The 18,124-nt window shown below is 41.7% G+C and overlaps 1 protein-coding gene across 1 annotated transcript in view; it reads left to right on the top strand.

Annotated features, from left to right (window-relative positions):
- The window catches only part of UBAP1 (ubiquitin associated protein 1), a 776,235-nt gene that overhangs the window by 473,900 nt on the left and 284,211 nt on the right, over positions 1-18,124 (top strand). Inside the window, exon 5 of the mRNA XM_044078004.1 lies at positions 16,726-16,914. Within this exon, the coding sequence (XP_043933939.1) occupies positions 16,726-16,914 (189 nt within the window). The remainder of the gene's footprint in view (positions 1-16,725; positions 16,915-18,124) is intronic.

Below are 18,124 nucleotides of genomic sequence, written 5' to 3'. Positions count from 1 at the left end.
AGTTGGGTTCAGCCATGAAAAAACTCTCGAGCTCGTCCCTTACCTATAATGCACCAACCCCTAACATACCTCAGATCTCCTTTGCCACTTTCGTGTTTGGATGTGATCGCTTAAGCTCTCAAGTGTTTAACATTTTAGATAAGTTTATTGATCCTTTATTTCTCTCCTTAACATTTAACATAGGTTTGTAGGTGTGTACTAGGCTAATGGCCCTGGAGCCTTTACAAGCCTAATCCATAGGATTGCCCTGGCATCGTGCCACCTGACCTTAGTTCCCAGTGCCTCTGTCAAGTAGAGCCACTGGAGTGATCCCCGGGGTGAATTTTCTATTTCCCAGCCACTCATCAAGATTGCTCTTGAAGAGGGCCAGTGAGGTGCTCTGCTTGACATGTATGGGAAGTCTATTCCATAGCATTGGCAGTCTCTGGGTTATGAACATGTCCCTCCAGCTTGTTCTGTTGATTGTGGTAATGAGGTTGAGGTCTCTGGAGCGTGTAGTGCGGAGGGATTGGGGTTTCTTTAGATGTAGCATTTCTAACAGAGCTGGGTCAGACATGGCTTTGTAAGTCAAGCAGAGATCACCTCTAAGTAGGCGATATGAGAGAATAGTTAGAGTTTTTTGAGTCTGTTCATATAGGGCAAGTGTTTAAGGCCCAAGATCCTCTTTGTGAGGTATTTTTGCGGCCTCTCCAGTTGTTGTAGGTGTCTAGTGAGGTACATGCCAAATGGGGCATTGTACTCGATGATTGACCTAATGATGGAAGAATAAAGGGAGACTATGACCTCTTTCTTCCTGGATGCAAAACCCTTAGTAATGAGATGTGCCACATAGAAGGACTTTCTGACCACAGTGGCAATGTGTGGTGGTCAAAAGAGAGGTTGCTGTCAACCTGTGTTCCCAGATCTCTTAAGGCGATGATTCTGATACCCGTCATTGGTCTCAGTGACCATTCTGTAGGATGTCAACATCACTTGGGGAGTTAATTATGACCAACTTGCAATCGTCTGCGAACTTTGTCATCCAGAGTCCCTTCGTGTTGGCCTGGACTTCAGAGAAGTAGATTCCAAACAGAAAGTAGATTACAAACAGGAAAGGACACAAGACAGAACCCTGTGGGACTCCACTCATGACTGGTCGACAGTCTGATTTGGAGTCAGCTGCTTTCACACTGTGGGTTCTATCTGTGAGCCAGTTTGCAACCCATCTAGTCATATAGGGGTTGATGCCTAGCTTAGTGAGTTTTTCTATGATTCCTGAGTGGGGAATGGTATCAAAGCCCTTGGTCAGATCAAGGTAGGCTGTATGAACCACCTTGCCTTCATCCACAGCTCTGGTGACTGACTCAAAGAAGTCAACTAGGTTAAGCAGGCATGATCTACCCTTCACAAAACCAAACTGTGTGGGATCCAGAGTTTGGAGGTTCCCTATATCTTTGTTTATTAGGGCCATGATGATGCGTTCCATAGCTTTGCATATCAGACTTGTCAGGCTAATGGAGCGATAGTTCCCAGGGTCTGTAGTCACTCCTCCTTTGTGGAGAGGGATGACTGTAGCAGTGCGCCGTTTGGTAGGGACAAAGCCTGAGGTGAGGCTGTGATTGAACAGTGCACACAGGTGAGGTGCCAGTTCACTCTGTAGTTCATGTACAACGCAGCCAGCGATATTGTCAGGTCCCATAGAAGCTGTATTCTTGGCCTTGGACAGTGCAGTTTTAACCTGTGCAGCAGTAATACTGGGTGCCTGGCAATCTACTGGTATTGTGATTGGACCTTTGGTGGGGGATAGAGGGGTAAAGTTGGCACTGAATCTGTCTGCCAGTATATTGGCAATATCTGTTGGCTCGGTATAGGAGGTGCCATTGTGCAACAGCTCTGAGCAAGTCTGGGTATTGCTGTGGAGATTCTTTACATAACTGTAGAAGGCCTTGTGGTTGTCTTTATTATCTGCTGCAATTCTGTTTTCATAGCTAGCTTTAGAGAATTTGATGAGGGATCTCAACTTTTTGTTGAGGCTGATAAGGGAGTTTTTCCAGTCTTGGGACTTCACCTTATTTCTCATCAGTTTCCTCCTTCTCTTGTAGAGTTTGTTTATGGCAGGGGACCACCAGATTGGTTTCCTTTTTTTGGAGGAGAGCATCTTGGTTCTATTGAGTATGGCGAGATCCATGCATTTGTGTACATGTTCGTACAGGGTATTAGTGTAGGATTCCGCAGTCATGCAGATGTTCTCCAATTGCATGTGTGCCGTGAAATTAGCCACCTCTGTTTTTAGGAGCCCAAAGTTAGCTTTGGAGAAGTTTTTCATGGTGGTTACCTTTGCGGTGGGGGAGGGGATGTGGATTTCCAAGGTGATTAGTTTGTGGTTGGATCTAACCAGGGAGGAGTTGACTGTTGGTACAGAGCAACTGTCACCCGTGTTAGTAATGACCAAGTCAAGGATGTTGCTACCTCTAGTGGGGGTAAGAATGAGCTGGTCCAGGGCATTGGAATTAATGAATTCCAGGAAACGTTGGGCAAGTGCATTGGTACATGTGTAGTTTTCCCAGCTAATGGAGGGGTAGTTTAAGTCACCCAGTATGAGAGTGTTAGGTTGGACCCTAATATTCTCTAGGGTGCTTAGGAACGTGGAATGTGAGTCTTGGGTCATGGTTGGGGACCTCTAGCAGGCTACGACCTGAATCGCTGTCTTACCCAATGTTAGCTGCACCTGAAGCATCTCTGATGGGTCATGTTGGGCTACCAATCTGGAGGTGTGCACATCTTTTATGAGTATGGAAACACCACCGCCTTTGGAGCTTCGGTCCACGTTCTGGGGCCATAAGGTATGAAATGAGTTATAGCCTGGTAGTGCAGTGGTGCTAACTGTTGCCTTGAACCAGGTCTCTGTTAAAGTGCAAATGCTGATGTTCTCCATTTTAAGGAGTGCTTCGAGCGAGTGCATTTTGAGATTTAGACTTCTAGTGTTTTGTAGTCTAGTTTACCATATTTGGTATTCTTTGCTCCTGTACACTTTTCTTAGTTTAGTATAAATGACCATTGTTGGTAAATTTTACTATTTTTCTATATATTTCTACCTTTCAGTAGTAAAAAGAAAATTTTGTTTTATATTTATTTTCTTTAGTATCTTTAGAATGTCTGAAAAAAGCCCCTCCTGGTTTTAAGAAATGCGGGTAAAAGTTATCTTTATCAGATGCTCATGTTTTATGCCTCTACTGTTTGGGCCAAGGCCATCTTCAGATTGTTTGTCTGCAAAGCTTTTAATCCGCGAGCAGTGGTGGATTGGAAGAATAAGTTGATACTGAAAGGATTACTTTCCTCATCCTATTCAGAAGCTATTTTTGGGGCGCAGTCCCCCAAACCCAAGACAAAGGAGCCTTCTTCTAAGCCTTTGAGACCTTCGGAGCCCTCAACTTCATCATCGGATCCTGTCACAGAACCACCAAAGAAAAAGCATAGGTCAAATATGAAAATTGCTCCTGCCCAGCCGTAGTCGGAGTTGACAAAGGCTTCCTCTCATCTCAACTCTTTGGATCTGAGGCTTTTGCCTAGGACAAGGTATTCCCCATTTTTGGACCTGGTATCATCTAGAGTTCCTTCCCCCTTACCTCGAATCATACCGGTACTCTAGGTCTACATCACTGGCTTCTTCTTGTTCAAGCCTGACCGAAGCTGATATGGACAGAATGATGAGGAAGATACTCTCCCGGCACATATACAGATGAGAGTTCTTCCAAATTCTACCCCTTCGGGTCTGGAAGCCCGTGTTTCTACTGTTTTGCAAATATCCGCTCCTTCTCTGATCTGACCTATTGATTTTGAGCTCCTGGATCTGAGCCTTCTGGGTCTGTCTGGATTGGATCCGAAGATGTTGGTATCTTCGGCTCTGAAGCTGTCTCCGATTGCACCGGCTCTGACGTTGTCTTAGCTGGATGACTCTCAGAGCTGAAGTGTCCCTGTCGGATCCGAGGTGTTAGTCAACTTTGAAATTTACAGAGACATCTCTTCCTGTCAGAGCCTTGGCATTATACAGCTTGGCTCCGACTTCTGCCTTGGGTGGTGGACTGCCTTCTGGGCAGGAGGAGGTAATGGAGAGGAAGCATGGCTTCCCAACACCATTGGCTTCCTTCTCACTGGAACACTTTGCCTTTGAAGTGGTGAGGAGAGTTTTCTTTACCCCTGCAGGGTGGACGGATCCTATCCCCTTGGATCTTCCCTCTGGATCCTGTCTCTCTCTGTGCCTTGAGCCCCATCATTCTGTGCCACAGGAACAGCCAGCTCAAAGTTTCCAGGCTACCCAGCAGGGTATTCCTATATCTTCTGACAATTCTCTGGAGCACCCCACTGAGAAAGTCCCTAGGAAGAGGAAATGCAAGAGGATGCACTTAGACTCCCCTCAGGACTCAGTCACAGAAGATACTGATTTCGATGCAGGGAAGGGTTCCCAAGATCACAAACTTAAGACATCTCTTTTGGAGACATCCTTGAGATCCTTAAACAGAGGGGTGGTTGGTCCACCAACAACCCGTCTCCAGAGGAGGCCTGTCTACCTCCTGGGTCACTCCACCCGCCAATTAGCTTATTGGCTTGATCTCTAGGCAGGAGTGGAAGGAGTCTGATGTAGTTGAGCCAGTCCCCAAAAGACCAGATTGGATTCTGGCACTACCTGTAAGAAGGAAGTTTTGGAGCAATGTAGTGCCTGTAGATGCTATGGTTGTGGCGGTGGCCACCAAGAAGGAACTTGCTGAGCAGAGTTCCTCTGTCCACCCCCCCCCCCCAACAGGGAGTCTAGGGCATTGGGCAGATTGAGGAAGCATTTGCATGCTTCAGCAACTTTTGCCCTCAGGTGGCTGAACTACATGGCACATTTTACGAGACTACAAAGGAACTTGGTAATGGAGCTGTCAAATTTCTTTTCTGGGACCACTACAACTGAGACTTGGACTTCTGTGGCCTTACATTTGGCTACACTATAATCTATTTCTAGTTCGTCCATAAGGCTTATCTCTTATGCAGCTGAAGGAAAGGGTTCAGGTATTTCCATCAGGAGGCATGCCTGGATGCTCTTTTGTGATTTTGCGGAGCCCTTTAAATCCTTTTTCGTCAGTGCACCCTTTGACAGCAGTTCATTGTTTGGCCCTAAAGTGGAGGAGACACTCTCCGCATGTGAAAAAGATGGAAAAACCCTCTGTGCATTGGGCATATGTTTTTCAACCCCTCAAAGAACCTTCTCAAGGAATCAACAAGGTGGTTGAAAGATGTGGCTCAGAAAGTACCAGTGTTCTTTTCAAGATACATGTGGAGGTGGTTCCAGCAGAGTCAGAGGGGGGGACTCAATTGGAAGATGCCACCCATGCTGCAGGGGAGGCCTGCAGAACCAGGGGTCTACAGATTCCTCTCTGACAGACCCTACCATTGCTCCTGAAAGGAGGCTTGATTGTCCCCTCTGAAGGCAGTCAGGAGTTGATTATCCCTGCATCAGAGAGCCTGGCTAGATATCACAAAAAATACACAAGTGCAGAGGATCATTTGCAGAGGTTATATAATTCCTTTTTCCCTTCCACCTCCATCTGTATACAAATTTCCCAGTTTTCCACCCAGTCAGAGGAAAGCAGCAGCCCTAGAAGTACAAAAGATGCTAGAAAAAAAAATCATCCAAGAGAGCCCATCAGACCAGATAGAGTCCATAACTTAATCAAGATACTTTTTAGTGACTAAGAAAACAGGACTGGAGACCGATTTTTGGATCTCAGCAACTTGAACAAATCAATTCAACACACAAAGTTCCTAATGGTCACAGTTCAGTCCATTCTGCCCTTTTTATGCAAGGATGACAGGATGTGCTCTTCAGACCTTCAGGATGTGTACTGTAACATAAAAATGAACAGGCAATCCAGAAGGTATCCATGCTTCTGGGTGGGAGCTAGTCATTACTAGTTCAGAATAGTGCCTTTAGCCTCACCACAGCCGCCAGGGTGTTCACCAAATGCATGGCAGTGGTAGCAGCTCACTTCAGACTGGCTAATAAGAACATGAGATTGGGTACTCCAGACTTGCTGCCATATGGGGGTAACCATAAATTACAGAAGTCTCAGTTAGAACAATCTGAAATATTGGGAATTCATAGGAGCAAATTTCAACACTGTTTCAGTGACAGCTTCTCTTCCCCTCTCAAGATTACAATCAGATTTCAGGTCAGAAAAATAATTCACATTACCACAGTCTCAGCCCGATTGATTCTACAAGCCTTGGGATCAATGTAGGTGGCTATAGTCCTAGTTCCTTAAGCAAGATTTTACATGAGAATTCTTCAGTGGATGTTAACAACACAATGGTCTATTCTTTATCAGCATGTCAGCCCAAATAAGAATTGCTCACGCATGCAAGAGATACCTTTGGTGGTGGATTAGATCATATCAGGTTTTACAAGGCTGTCCTTTCATTCTCCCTCAGCCCAAGGCCATAGTGACCACAGACGCTTCCCAGATTGGGCAGGGTGGGCACTTCCTGGGGAAAACAGTCCAAGGCACTTGGTCCCCTGAAGAGGTCAACATGCATGTCAGTGTCCTGGAAAAGAGACTAGTGCTCTTAGCATTGGAGGCTTTTCAAGGCACTGTCCCTTTTATGACCATTGAGATTCAGACAAGACAGTATGTTAGTGGTTTAGTACATCAACAAACAAGGAGGAACCAGGTCTTTACCCCTTGTGTCAAGAAGTCCTCAGAGTGTGACAGTGGACAATCTCATCCAACCATTTTCTGATAGCAATGCACATTCCAGAGAAGTCCAACATGATAGCAAACAAATTGAGCAGGTCCATTCTTCTACCTCACAAGTGGTCTCTCATCATGAAGGTGGCAGAAATGTTTTTTTTTCGTAAATGGGGCCAGCTTTGCTGTGATCTCTTTGCATCTCCTCTAAACAAGTGCAGCAGCCTCTTTGCCATAATCCTCCCACCACGGGAATCACTGAGAGATGCTCTACTGAACAGTTAGCCACCTGGTCTCCAGTATGCGTATCCTCCATCTCCATTGATCCCCAAATTTCTGCAGAAAGCTTTCTGGTTGAAGAGTAAGGTCATCCTTATTGCTGTTTTCCTGCCTCAACAGATTTGTTTCCCCTATCTTTGGCCTCATCTAATTTACCCAACTTGGATTCTGGTTCCAATTCCAGACCTTTTGTCTCACCAGACAGGCATGGTTCTCCCAGATATCTCAAACTTGAAGATGTCATTGTGGTTTCTCCACTTCCATTAATAGCCAGACCACCTGTGCTCTTGTCCTTTGTCTGTCGTATACTATCTTCCCATACATCTTCTACAAGAAAACTTTACAGCAGTAATTGAAAGAGGTTTGATTTACAAAAGCATCAGAAACACACTGACCCTTTTTCAGCCCCTTTACAAAGTGTCCTTGAATTTTTGGCAGCAATGTTCAGCAAAAGAGCTAGCTTGTCTACCATTAGAGTTCAGTTAGCAACCATCTCTAATTTTCACACTGGACTTGAGAATTCTGCCCTGGCTTTATCTAAACTTTTAAGGCCTTCTTGAGAGGTGCCCTTCTTTTGAGACCTCCTTATAAAGATGCAACTCCTCCAGGGGATTTAAATTTAGTACTGCAGGCTCCAATTCATTCCCCTTTGAACCAGTAGCAAAATGTGATCTAAAGTTTCTGACATGGAAGCCTATCTTTTTGGTAGCCATCATCTGTGCTAGAAGGATTTCAGAACTTCCAGCATTGTCTTCTAAAACTCCCTACTTGATTTTTCACAGGGATAGAGTGAAATTACGACCCAGTCATTCTTTCCTTCTTAAGGTGGTGTCAGATTCCAGCATCAACCAGTCCATTAATCTGCCAATTTTCTTTCCTAAGTTTTCAAACAAAAGGGAATATATGTTGCCCTTATTGGATGTTCACAGACAATTGTTTCTACTTAAATAGAACAAAAGAAATTAGAAAGGCATATCAATTATCTGTCTCCTTTGCAGATTCTAAATTGGGTAAGTCAGTTGCAAAGGGAACTTTAGTCACATGGCTGATGGACTGTACACCTACAGTAAATTGAGTCTGTCCTTAACAAAACCTTTGAGAGCCCATTCAGCTAGATCCATGGCTGCTACTTGAGTGTTTCTATCCAGGGCTTCTGGTCTCCAGGGGATGAGCAGCATTTGGCTCAACTGTGCTCAGGAATACCCTTCCTTAGAGTCCACACAGGATTTTAGGTAGCTAGGAACTCTCCCAGCTGTTTTAGAATGAATGAAAATTGACATCGGATAAAGAAGGTATGTACTCACCATAACCTTCCATCTGTGTTGTTCATTTTCATTCCTACTCAACTCCCCACCTACCAACTCCGGCTTTTCACTGTTGATTTCTGGAAGAACGAGTTTACAGGGACACCACTGTCCTTCATGTTGAGCTCCAGATATGGCTTCTTCTGTCAGGAATTTATATTAGTACTTAATACTTTGTCAGCCAGCAAACAAGATCTGAGGTATTTTAGGAATTGGTACATTATATGTTTAAGGGAGGAGCTCAAAAGTTCTTTGGTGGTCTTACAAACACAAGGTGCAGGGTTCGAGTCTCACAAGGGATAATTGGCTAGGCTTAAAATGGCTCAAAAGGGCAGTTAGCTTAGTACTAATCTATGAACGAGCTATAATAATGGTCAAGTCAGATCTGAACCCATCTAAATGGACAACACAGATGGAACGTTATAGTGAGTACATAAGTTCTTTTTATTTATGCTACAGCATTTCAGGTTCATTTTCAGTTTATTCAGCAGACTTTAGAATGCTGACTAGCAACAACTGGAAGTTATTAGAGACAATATTGATTTATTCAAGGCAACAAGTAAAGATCTTATGTTTGTATTCAGAAAGGGTGTCGACCACAAGCCACTCTTGGAATCCTCTAGCAGTTAAACCAATACTGCCTGCTTCTGATAAGTCTTACGACATTGTGTGGTTTCTGCTACTACTGTCGACTTGTGCATAAAGGGCATTGTACTAGAGTATCCACAGTAAATGAAACTATGCCACTGAAAGGATATTATATTTGTAATACTACAGGTGTTCTGTACAGAATGATGTGCTCTAGATGTGGCAGCTTTTATATAGGTAAGCTTACAAGAAAGCTGTCTAAAAACTCTGTATGATCATTATTGTACCATAAGGCATTTGCTATCATTTTTATGTAGTATATTAGATAAAATAGATGTGGACATCAGAAGTGAAGATTACAACATCGTACTAGAAAGGTACTAAGTGCATTGGCAGTTGAAACTGAATACTAATCCTCCCCCAGGTTTGAATTACCACGCTGATATTGAGTTGAAACTCTTAAGACTTATACAGGTTTTATCACTGGATGTGTACCCACTATTTCAATACATTTTCTACCATCAAAATAGTAGGGTGGGTATTTAAACATTTTTTTACAATTTTGGTACTTATTTCTTTTTTGGACATACTGGAAATATTGCATAAAAATGTTTTGTAGTTAAAATTTTTTTTTGTCATGAATGTCAAGATAGGTAATTTGTATTATTGGTTGTTTTAGTCATATGACATTTGAAAATGTATGTAAATTGTTAGTAGTGATTTTTTGTTCTGCAGATTCATTTGTGTCAGTAGAGCTACAGAAGAGCTCAACTTTTGATATTAAAGTGTTTTCTATTCCTTTCAGCTGATTTTTTTAGTTGAATATTTGGGCTTGGTCAGCCCTGTCATATTTATTCTTTTCTTTTTTTGTGTACAACTAAATGGATGAGATAAGTATTTGTTATCCAATCCAGTTTTCAGCCTTTTCAATTCCTGATGTGCTACTGAAAGCACTGCAGAATAGTAATGAAACTCATAACAAATTGCAAGTTTCACAGGAGTTAATTGTCACTCAGAAAACACCATCTCCACTTAATTCAGAGAACAGAGCATCACTTACAGCACTACATCAAATGAAACGTAAGCAGGATTATAAGCCCTATGTGGAGAGATTTTTTAAACCTGTTGAATAACCCTTTCTCAGGTGAGGGTAGAGTTATATATATGTTTTAATGCAGCTGACCATTATTTCTCACCAGTACTTATCCTTGCTCACTGGGTATACTAGACCCTCATTAGTCTCCCCCAGGCTCAGCCCAACCCATGTCTGGGGTGAGCAGATTGAAGACACTGGTGTCGGGGAATGTGCCATTACTCCCCCAACCCTGCTGCAGCCATGCAAGTTCTGCAGTAGCTGCCTCCGAGAGTTGCATGTGCACTTCTGCACATGTGCAACCATTTGACTAAGAGGCAATTGTTAATGCAGCATGGAGCCTGCCAGGCTGATAATGCTGCAGTATTGCAGTGAGTATAGTCTGTCTCCCCCAATCCCCCCAGAATGGGCAAACCAACATCTGCCACTTACTCCCATCCTCCTCCTGCAGGCTTTCCAGTTCCTGCTACACAATTTGGATATGGGTCGTCTGGGGCACAGTAAGTTATTTGCCTTTCTGCACCATGGGGCCAATCAGGGTGGAATTAGTTTTGATACTGCTGTAAGGTAAACAGAAGTGATACTCGGGCTTTAATGAAATAAGCAAAAAAACAGCCCTTTAAATAGAAGTTGGCTTTGTGGGACAGCATTTTTAGAGGAATGTCTTAGTCTAAAAAAGATACCTATGGGGAATGCACACATCAGCCTTTCCTAATGGGATACGTTCTGACAACTTGCATAGAGAATTAGTACAGTTCTTTGACATTGTCGTCTCAGGACTAATTGAGATTTGGGTTAGATGTTACATTAGGTTTAACCTACTAAAAATGAAAAAGTTTTAAATCAGAGAAAACAAAACAAAAAAAAGAGAATGAAGAATTTAGTTTATTTTGTTCCTTTATATTTGAGTAAAGGTAAACACATTTATAATAAGAACATTCACACATTAGCAATAACAATATGAACAACCAGTCTCAGATTCAGTTGTGGTGGAACTGGCATATGTTAACCATCCACCCAGACTTGAGGACTCTAAAGCAGTTTGGATGATTTAGCACTCAGCCCTTCCAGGTATAGATTTTTTTTTGTGCGTGTGGATATCCTTCATGTTATTAAAGAAGGCCTGAAAAAGAAGCACAAGAGATTTTTTTTTTTTTTTTTTTTTTTTTTAAGCAAGATGGAAAATATTCTTCCACTGGTTCCAAGATGGAGGAGAATATAGTTTCATTACAGGTGTGTCTCAGTCCTCTCCTACTTGTCTGATTTATTCAGAACAAGGCTATGTTATGCCTCTATAAAAGTGTATGCTTCTCCTTGTCTGCCAGTAGATCTCCAACTCTTTTCCAAGTTGCTAGTGAAACAGTTCTTAAAAGGGGTTCTGTACTGGAGCCATCCCCAGAAAAGAGAATGCTTCACATTGAGGCCTTAATTTCATGATAGAAAATCTTACCCTTCTCCCTTCCAGTGGGATCCTTCCTCCACTGTCAAACTTCTGTCTTGAAAGACTGGCCTTTTGGTAGCTCTAACTGCAGCCAGTCGAATCTCTTAAGTTACAAGCTCCCATGTGCAGGTTGCTCCTTTATGCCAAAAGTGGTTAAAACGGTCTTTAAGTAAAGTCATTCATTTTTCATTGTTTTCTCCTTCACTGCAGGACAAGAAGAAAATCTTGCATTCCGTAGGTGTATATAGCCAGATGAGATTCTGTTTAGACAGGACAAAGTAGTCAAAGTCTGATCCATCTTTTCATGTTATCTCATTACATCCGAGTGACGCCTCCAGGTGCATCTGCAGTTAACTCCTACTGACGCCGCTAGGCATCTAATATTGCTTGTTCAGATTTGCATCAATAATTCCAAAAGTGTTTCATGTACAAGGTTTTAAAAGATTTTATCTTAAAGCTTACACAGTGGCAAACTCAACTGCTTTAATATTTGACCTCTGTCTAGTGCAGATAAAGAGATGTTAACTGTTGTTTTCATGATGTTAATTTATATAGATATAATTTTCACATTTCTCTAAATATCTCAACAACCAAGTAACAGAACTCCTTAACCTCACATGAAAGCTCTCGGCTAGATGAATAAAATGCTGCTGACAGTATGTGTGTAATTTGAGTGGCTGATGAGATGTTGTAAGTTGTTTACAAAATATTATTGTAAACATAATAGTTACTGTGGAATATAGAGAGCTGTGGTGGCAGTTGTCCTTGAACTCAGATAAATTTCCAGGATTAAATGATAAAATATCCATACTGCCACTTCTTAGGTTAAGAGCAGCTAAATTATAGACAATGTTGTAATAGTCATTTCACCACTAGAGGTCACTACATATGTTCATTTTTATATATGGTTCCTTTTATTATAATGCATTTTATTATTTCTGTTCATACTGCAATGAGATTATGCTTCATTCATTTATCTGGTTATTAATTCATCAATGGTTTTAAAATGAAATTTTTACATGGTAAATTAATTAACATAACATTGTATTTAAGGAAAGATTTTTAATATTGACAAGTAACAAGATGAAATAAATAAATATGTACTAGGTATAAAATTTTTAAATTTAATAATATATATGTTTTTTTTTAAAGTGTTTTATCATTTATACATATTTCCTAGCTTCCTGGAACAAGTTTTAATGTATAGACAAGAAAAGGAATTGGTGTTTAATTATTGCATTTAATTGATTAATGAGTTAATAGATGGTATTATAAAAAGGAGAGTTTGAAGTGTACTGGTCATCTGATGAAGTCGATTAACTTGACGAAAACGCTGTGTGTTCAATGATTTTTGTAAAAGGCGTTTATGGTGGTTTTATTTCCCGTTCATCATCTTTGGTTTGAATAAACTTTTCACTTTGAGGAGCTGAGTCCTGCGATCTCGCTTATTGGATTTGTTTTCTGAGTTATAATAGTTACTGTGTTTACTGTGTATTATAAACTTCAGTTTAAGACCTAGAACCTAACGAGTACTACCGGTTTAAAAACAGTTTGTGCTGAAGGGTTTGCCATTTATACTTCATTCATAACCCCTATGGTTCCAGAGATATGTACATTTGTACATTTGTTTGGAATGTGAAGGCATCATTTGATTCTTTCAAAAGGCTTATGCTCAACCCATAGGACATTACAGTGCAAACTCCCTGAACTCCATTGGAGTGAATGAGTTATCTTTAAAAGGGGGGAGAAGAAAAGTCAATAGATAAACAAATTGTCTCAAAATGGATTTCCATTTATGTTTTCTTTTCTTATACGCAGTTTGGAAAACAGTTCTGTGGTACAGAGAGCACTCATTCCACCAGTCGTGTCTACCACCTGAGCCTACCTTAGAGGTGAACATGCACAGGCCATTTGAAAGCTGCTTCCTGGTCATGTATCCATACTTTTGCAAAGAGTTACAGTTTAGTAGCATATCCAGAGCTAGGAGAGGTACTGCCATAGGCATCTTGCAGGACTTTGTGTTCCCTGCCCCATCAATGTGCCAGCCACCTTATTGTGGCATCAGTACTAAATCAGTAAATTATACAGAACATAATACAGTTGTGTAGGAACTTATAAATTGGTTGCTGTTTGAGTAGATTCACTGTTGCAGTAGCAGTTCCCACCCTCATTCCTATCTTCCTTCTTCCTTGGTGGTATGGATACCCAGCTTTCGCATCTCTTCCTGTCTCTTCTAGGTCAAGTTTCTTCCCTCCAACAGGTTAGCTGTTCCTAAATGTTGAGTGGGGGGGTGATGCTCCTTCTGCCTGTTTCTGTCTTCTTGGGATGGCATATCCTTTGGGTCATGGTCTGGCTCCCAGGAGTTTCTTCTGAAACTTCTAAGGGCAAGAAGGACCTGAAGATGGTGTTGGCCAGCATCTCTTTGTACTGTAGATGCTTTGACGGACATATGGTAGGCAGTCTGCTGGGATTGCTAGGGGAAAGGTGAAAGCTGTGATATTTGGACTGTCTGTCAAGCTCCTGCAGGCAGGAATCCCAAGAGTTAGTACTGCAGAAGTGAATCTTCATGCATATGTACATTTATGGTAAGTTTCTACACAGCTGTATTTTTTGCTGTTGTACATTCTCTTCTACAGTAGTTTCTATGGGGTCTGTATTATATCAGTGAGTGCTTGAAATTGCGAACGCTGTATAATCGACCCAAACACTTAGAAAATCCAAAATGCCGAACATACAGAGCAACGATTTGATACGTAAAAAAAAAAAAAACAGACAAAATAAACTGGGGGAGCTTTGCCCACCACACCCCCCCAATGTGGGGGCTGTGCCCCCCTCACCTCCCTTACTTACATATACCAACTCCGAGATCGTACCACAGTGCAGGAAATGGCAAAGTCCCAAAAATCTGTTCCATGCTTTCGGAATTTTGCCATTTTGTGTAAACGCATTTGATTAAACACCGTTTGCAACTTTAAGCGTTCGCTTACATAATGGGAACCCGTTTCCTTGGCCCATTGTCTTGAAGCAGCTGATTAGTCTCATGACCTTTACTGAAAATAAAGAATGATTCAGGAAATTTAACTTCGGATGATGATGTTGGAATATTCTGATATTTAGTTTTGTCTGACCCTTTCCCATTTTCTGTTTTTGAGCAGGTCTTTCTGGTGACTTAAGCTCCCCCATCAGGAAGTGATGCTGGCCCTGTGACACTTTCATGTAGGAATTTTATCTCTGTAATACGTTTTTATTTAAAATGTTGAGGTAAAAGAGGTGGAACTTGTTGCTGTGTTCTCTGAATGGCATGAAGTGTGCATTTTTATACCTGGTGAGATGGATATAGTCTTAACTGACAAATCTGCTGGTATCTCTGTGTAGTCATTTTTGAAAGGGCAACCAGAGATGTCACAGGCCTACTACATTTGTTGGCATGTGTTGAGAATCACCAAATTGCTGCCGAGGCCATTTTAAAACTTGTGTGTGCAACTAGTGCATTAGTTTTCCAATGCCATGACTTCTGGAACCTGCCAGCTAAGCAGGTTTTGGATGCATTTCGTAGAATCACCAGTTTCAGAGTTTCCAGTATGCTGCAGAGCCATGTATTCTTTCTTCTGGGATGATATTCAGTCTTCCAGACTCTTGTCCAGCTGGGTTGCGTATAGCTGTGTCTGTGGTTCTCTCATTGTGTTTATTTTTTCTTGAAGCTGCTACAAGTGGTGGTGGTGTGTGAGGGTACCTGTGTCATCAAATCATACTTTGTCAGTGTATAAAATCACATAATAATTTTTTGTGGCTCTTACAGCAAAGCTCTGCTAGATAGACTTTGCTCTGTTAACTGCAGGAGTGGTTTCCATTTCAGCAACCCACCAATCCCGTGCACTTTCTTTTGTAGCATGGTCTGAACAAGATCTTACCAGTGTTTGCATTTCCTGCAGCATCATCCTCAGACATTGATTGTTCCATGTTATGCTTGCATGTCAACCTTGACTTTCAGAAAACCTGCAATTCCAGTTGCCAGCTTCAGGTGTATGGATGTGTCACATGGCATTTGCTGATATTTTGAGCAGATTTTTGCCTGTGGGCCAGAAGCAAAGTATTCTGTGAAACAAAAATTCGTGAAATCCAATTTTGTACTTCATTTAAATTATTATTTTGTATTAATATACAGTTAGTTGCCCCTTGACAAATGGATGTTTGCGAGACATATCTTGTATTTTGGAGTGTAAAAAATGCCAGTTCCATTACTTTGTTTTTTAGCCTCTCTACCCTTGTCTTTAGGCTTCCCCCACTCAGCACTCTGTTGATCTATTTGTTCCCCAGTCAGGATGACTTATTTACAAACTTACCTGAAAAGGGAGTCCATTGATTTTCCTTTGGAGGTAGGAGTCAGGTGCCAGCAGGCTGTCATTCACTTGAGACTCCCCTACTTCCTCACTTAACTCCCTTCCTCTGTTGGCTTCACTGGAAGCTGTTGCTCTAGAGAGCTTTGTGTATGCCTACACACTGCGCAGAACTGGCTGTTTGTCTTATGTGCAGTGCGAACAATGGAACTCAGTAGTTGCTGTTGGCAATATCTAGTACTGTTGTTGGGATTGATTAGACATGTAGCTAGCTATTATTGCACCTTTTGCCATCTCCCAGTGCAAGTAAATGCTACAGTTTATGCCACACACAAACCCAAGCACTAGAACACTTCAGATCTGATTGCAAATGAATGCCAGTAATGCATTGAAGATAATGAGCACTACAGTGCTTCACTTCTGACCGCAGTTGCAATGCTAACATTCAGTAGTGCACTAAAGACTGATTGAGATTTGCTGATTGCACCCCTTAGCACATTACATCCATGGTGACTGCCCTCTTTGGCTCACCCCAGCTATGGCTCTGGGTTGTTGGTGCAGTAGGTCACATCACCCCTTCCTCCCTGCAAGATGGACAAGATGACAACTTCCACTCATTGGTGTCCTCCCCATCTTTATCTTCACAGCATCGGGTATGCTAGTTGAACCCAGGTCCCTCTGGGTGTTAGTCAGTGTTTCATCCGTCTGTCAGAGGGCTATGGAAACCCGTCACTTTTGACGTAGAAGTTTTGTGACTGTTTGTTTAGATGACTGTATGGCCATGCCTCTTCTAATATTAATTACATTTCTCATTTGTTACTGTCGGGAGGATTCATATGTTGGAAACATTGATTCATGTAGATACTTATAAGGTAGATAGTGGCATGAATGTATTTGTCTCCCACCCTTTCTGAAGTATTTTTGAGTAAACCGTTGTGATATTATAATGCTTATTCCTGTGTTTTCTTTTTTGCAGGTAAACTCTCAAAACAACATGCAGAGTAATGGCAACACTACAGAAGTATCCTATATGTCACATTCCTCCAGTCCTTTCCACAATCTCACAAGCGATGAAAGGCATTGTGCAGAAACTGTCATTGGTATGGGATATTCATTTGAAAAGGTCCATAAAGCTATACAGAAACATGGTCATGATGTAGAACAGGTAAGAATTCTGTTTAAGCAAGCCTTTGTTGAACTGCAAGTGGCTGCAGTGTAGCTCACTTTATAATTTTTTATGGCTTTGTAACATCTGATATGAAATGGTGAGTTCCTTCTTCACCAGACCACTAGGACTAAGGTCAGCAGAGCTTAGACAGTCTGGCATATAAATTCTTTTAGATGCTTCTGGCCCCTCACACTTACCTGTAATGCTCTACAATGAAGGACCTTGACTGGCACTCTGTTTCTACTCACTATGATGATTGTCAAAAAGTAGCCTCAGGTTACTTCAGTAATTATTTTTTTTTCATAAATTTGTGAGAAAATGTTTTGTTTGTTTATTCATTAATTTTGCCATTAATTGTTGGCATTTCTACTCTCCCTCCTGCAAGCCTCAGGTCAGTTGTTCCACTTTATTGATTTTTTATAGTGTTATAACTCTCCCTCCTCTCTCTCTTTTGAGGCATTTGGAGCCTCACCCTGTCACCTGCTCTTTAACAATTTTGTAGTATATTATACTTCACAAGTGCCTTTTTCAGTACAGATTTCTGCAGGTCCATGTCTTTATGTTTGGTAAAAATGTTTTAAAACTTTTGTCTAATCCATTGTGACAGTTTAAAAAGTGTAACTGCAAAAAAAAAATTGCCTCCACATAAACATGCTCTCCATGTTTGTTATGGAGATGTATATTTCAAGGGGAAAAGTGTGATATTTGTGACAGCTTTAAACCTTCCATTGTTCAAAACAGGAAGAATAGGTTAACTTTAGAAAAGTCAAAGCTTAGGGCAGTACCCTCTCTCCTGATGATGTCCTTCAAGGATGCATCTGCAGTCCTTACAAATGGGTTGTCCTGTCGTCAGGCAGCCCTTCGGTCAGCCGGATTCCAAAGTCTGGGTCTGGCCTCGGCTGGTGTCGCACTTCACCCGACGTCATAGCTGCAGTTCTTCGGGTATAAAGGCATCAGCCGACGCCATTTTCCTCAGTCTTTCTTGCCACGTGGCGCCCGAAGCAGAAGCTGTTCGCAAGTGCTGGTCGGTCAGATTCAGAGATTACTACTACCGAATACTACTTCGAAGACTTCTAAAAAGCTAAGTACCCCGTTGGGGACTCTTTCTTGCCTCAGCCGATGTCAGAAAAAGTGAATAACTGTTTAACTTGTGGGAAACAAATACCTCATAAAGATTTCCACTCTTACTGCTTACCTTGTTTAGGCC

This window comes from Protopterus annectens, chromosome 1.part1 (genome assembly GCF_019279795.1).
Source record: "Protopterus annectens isolate FY-2018-M chromosome 1.part1, PAN1.0, whole genome shotgun sequence".
Taxonomy (NCBI): Eukaryota; Metazoa; Chordata; order Ceratodontiformes; family Protopteridae; genus Protopterus; species Protopterus annectens.
Note: the sequence above shows the minus strand (reverse complement) of the source record. Positions and strands in the feature narration are given on the sequence as shown.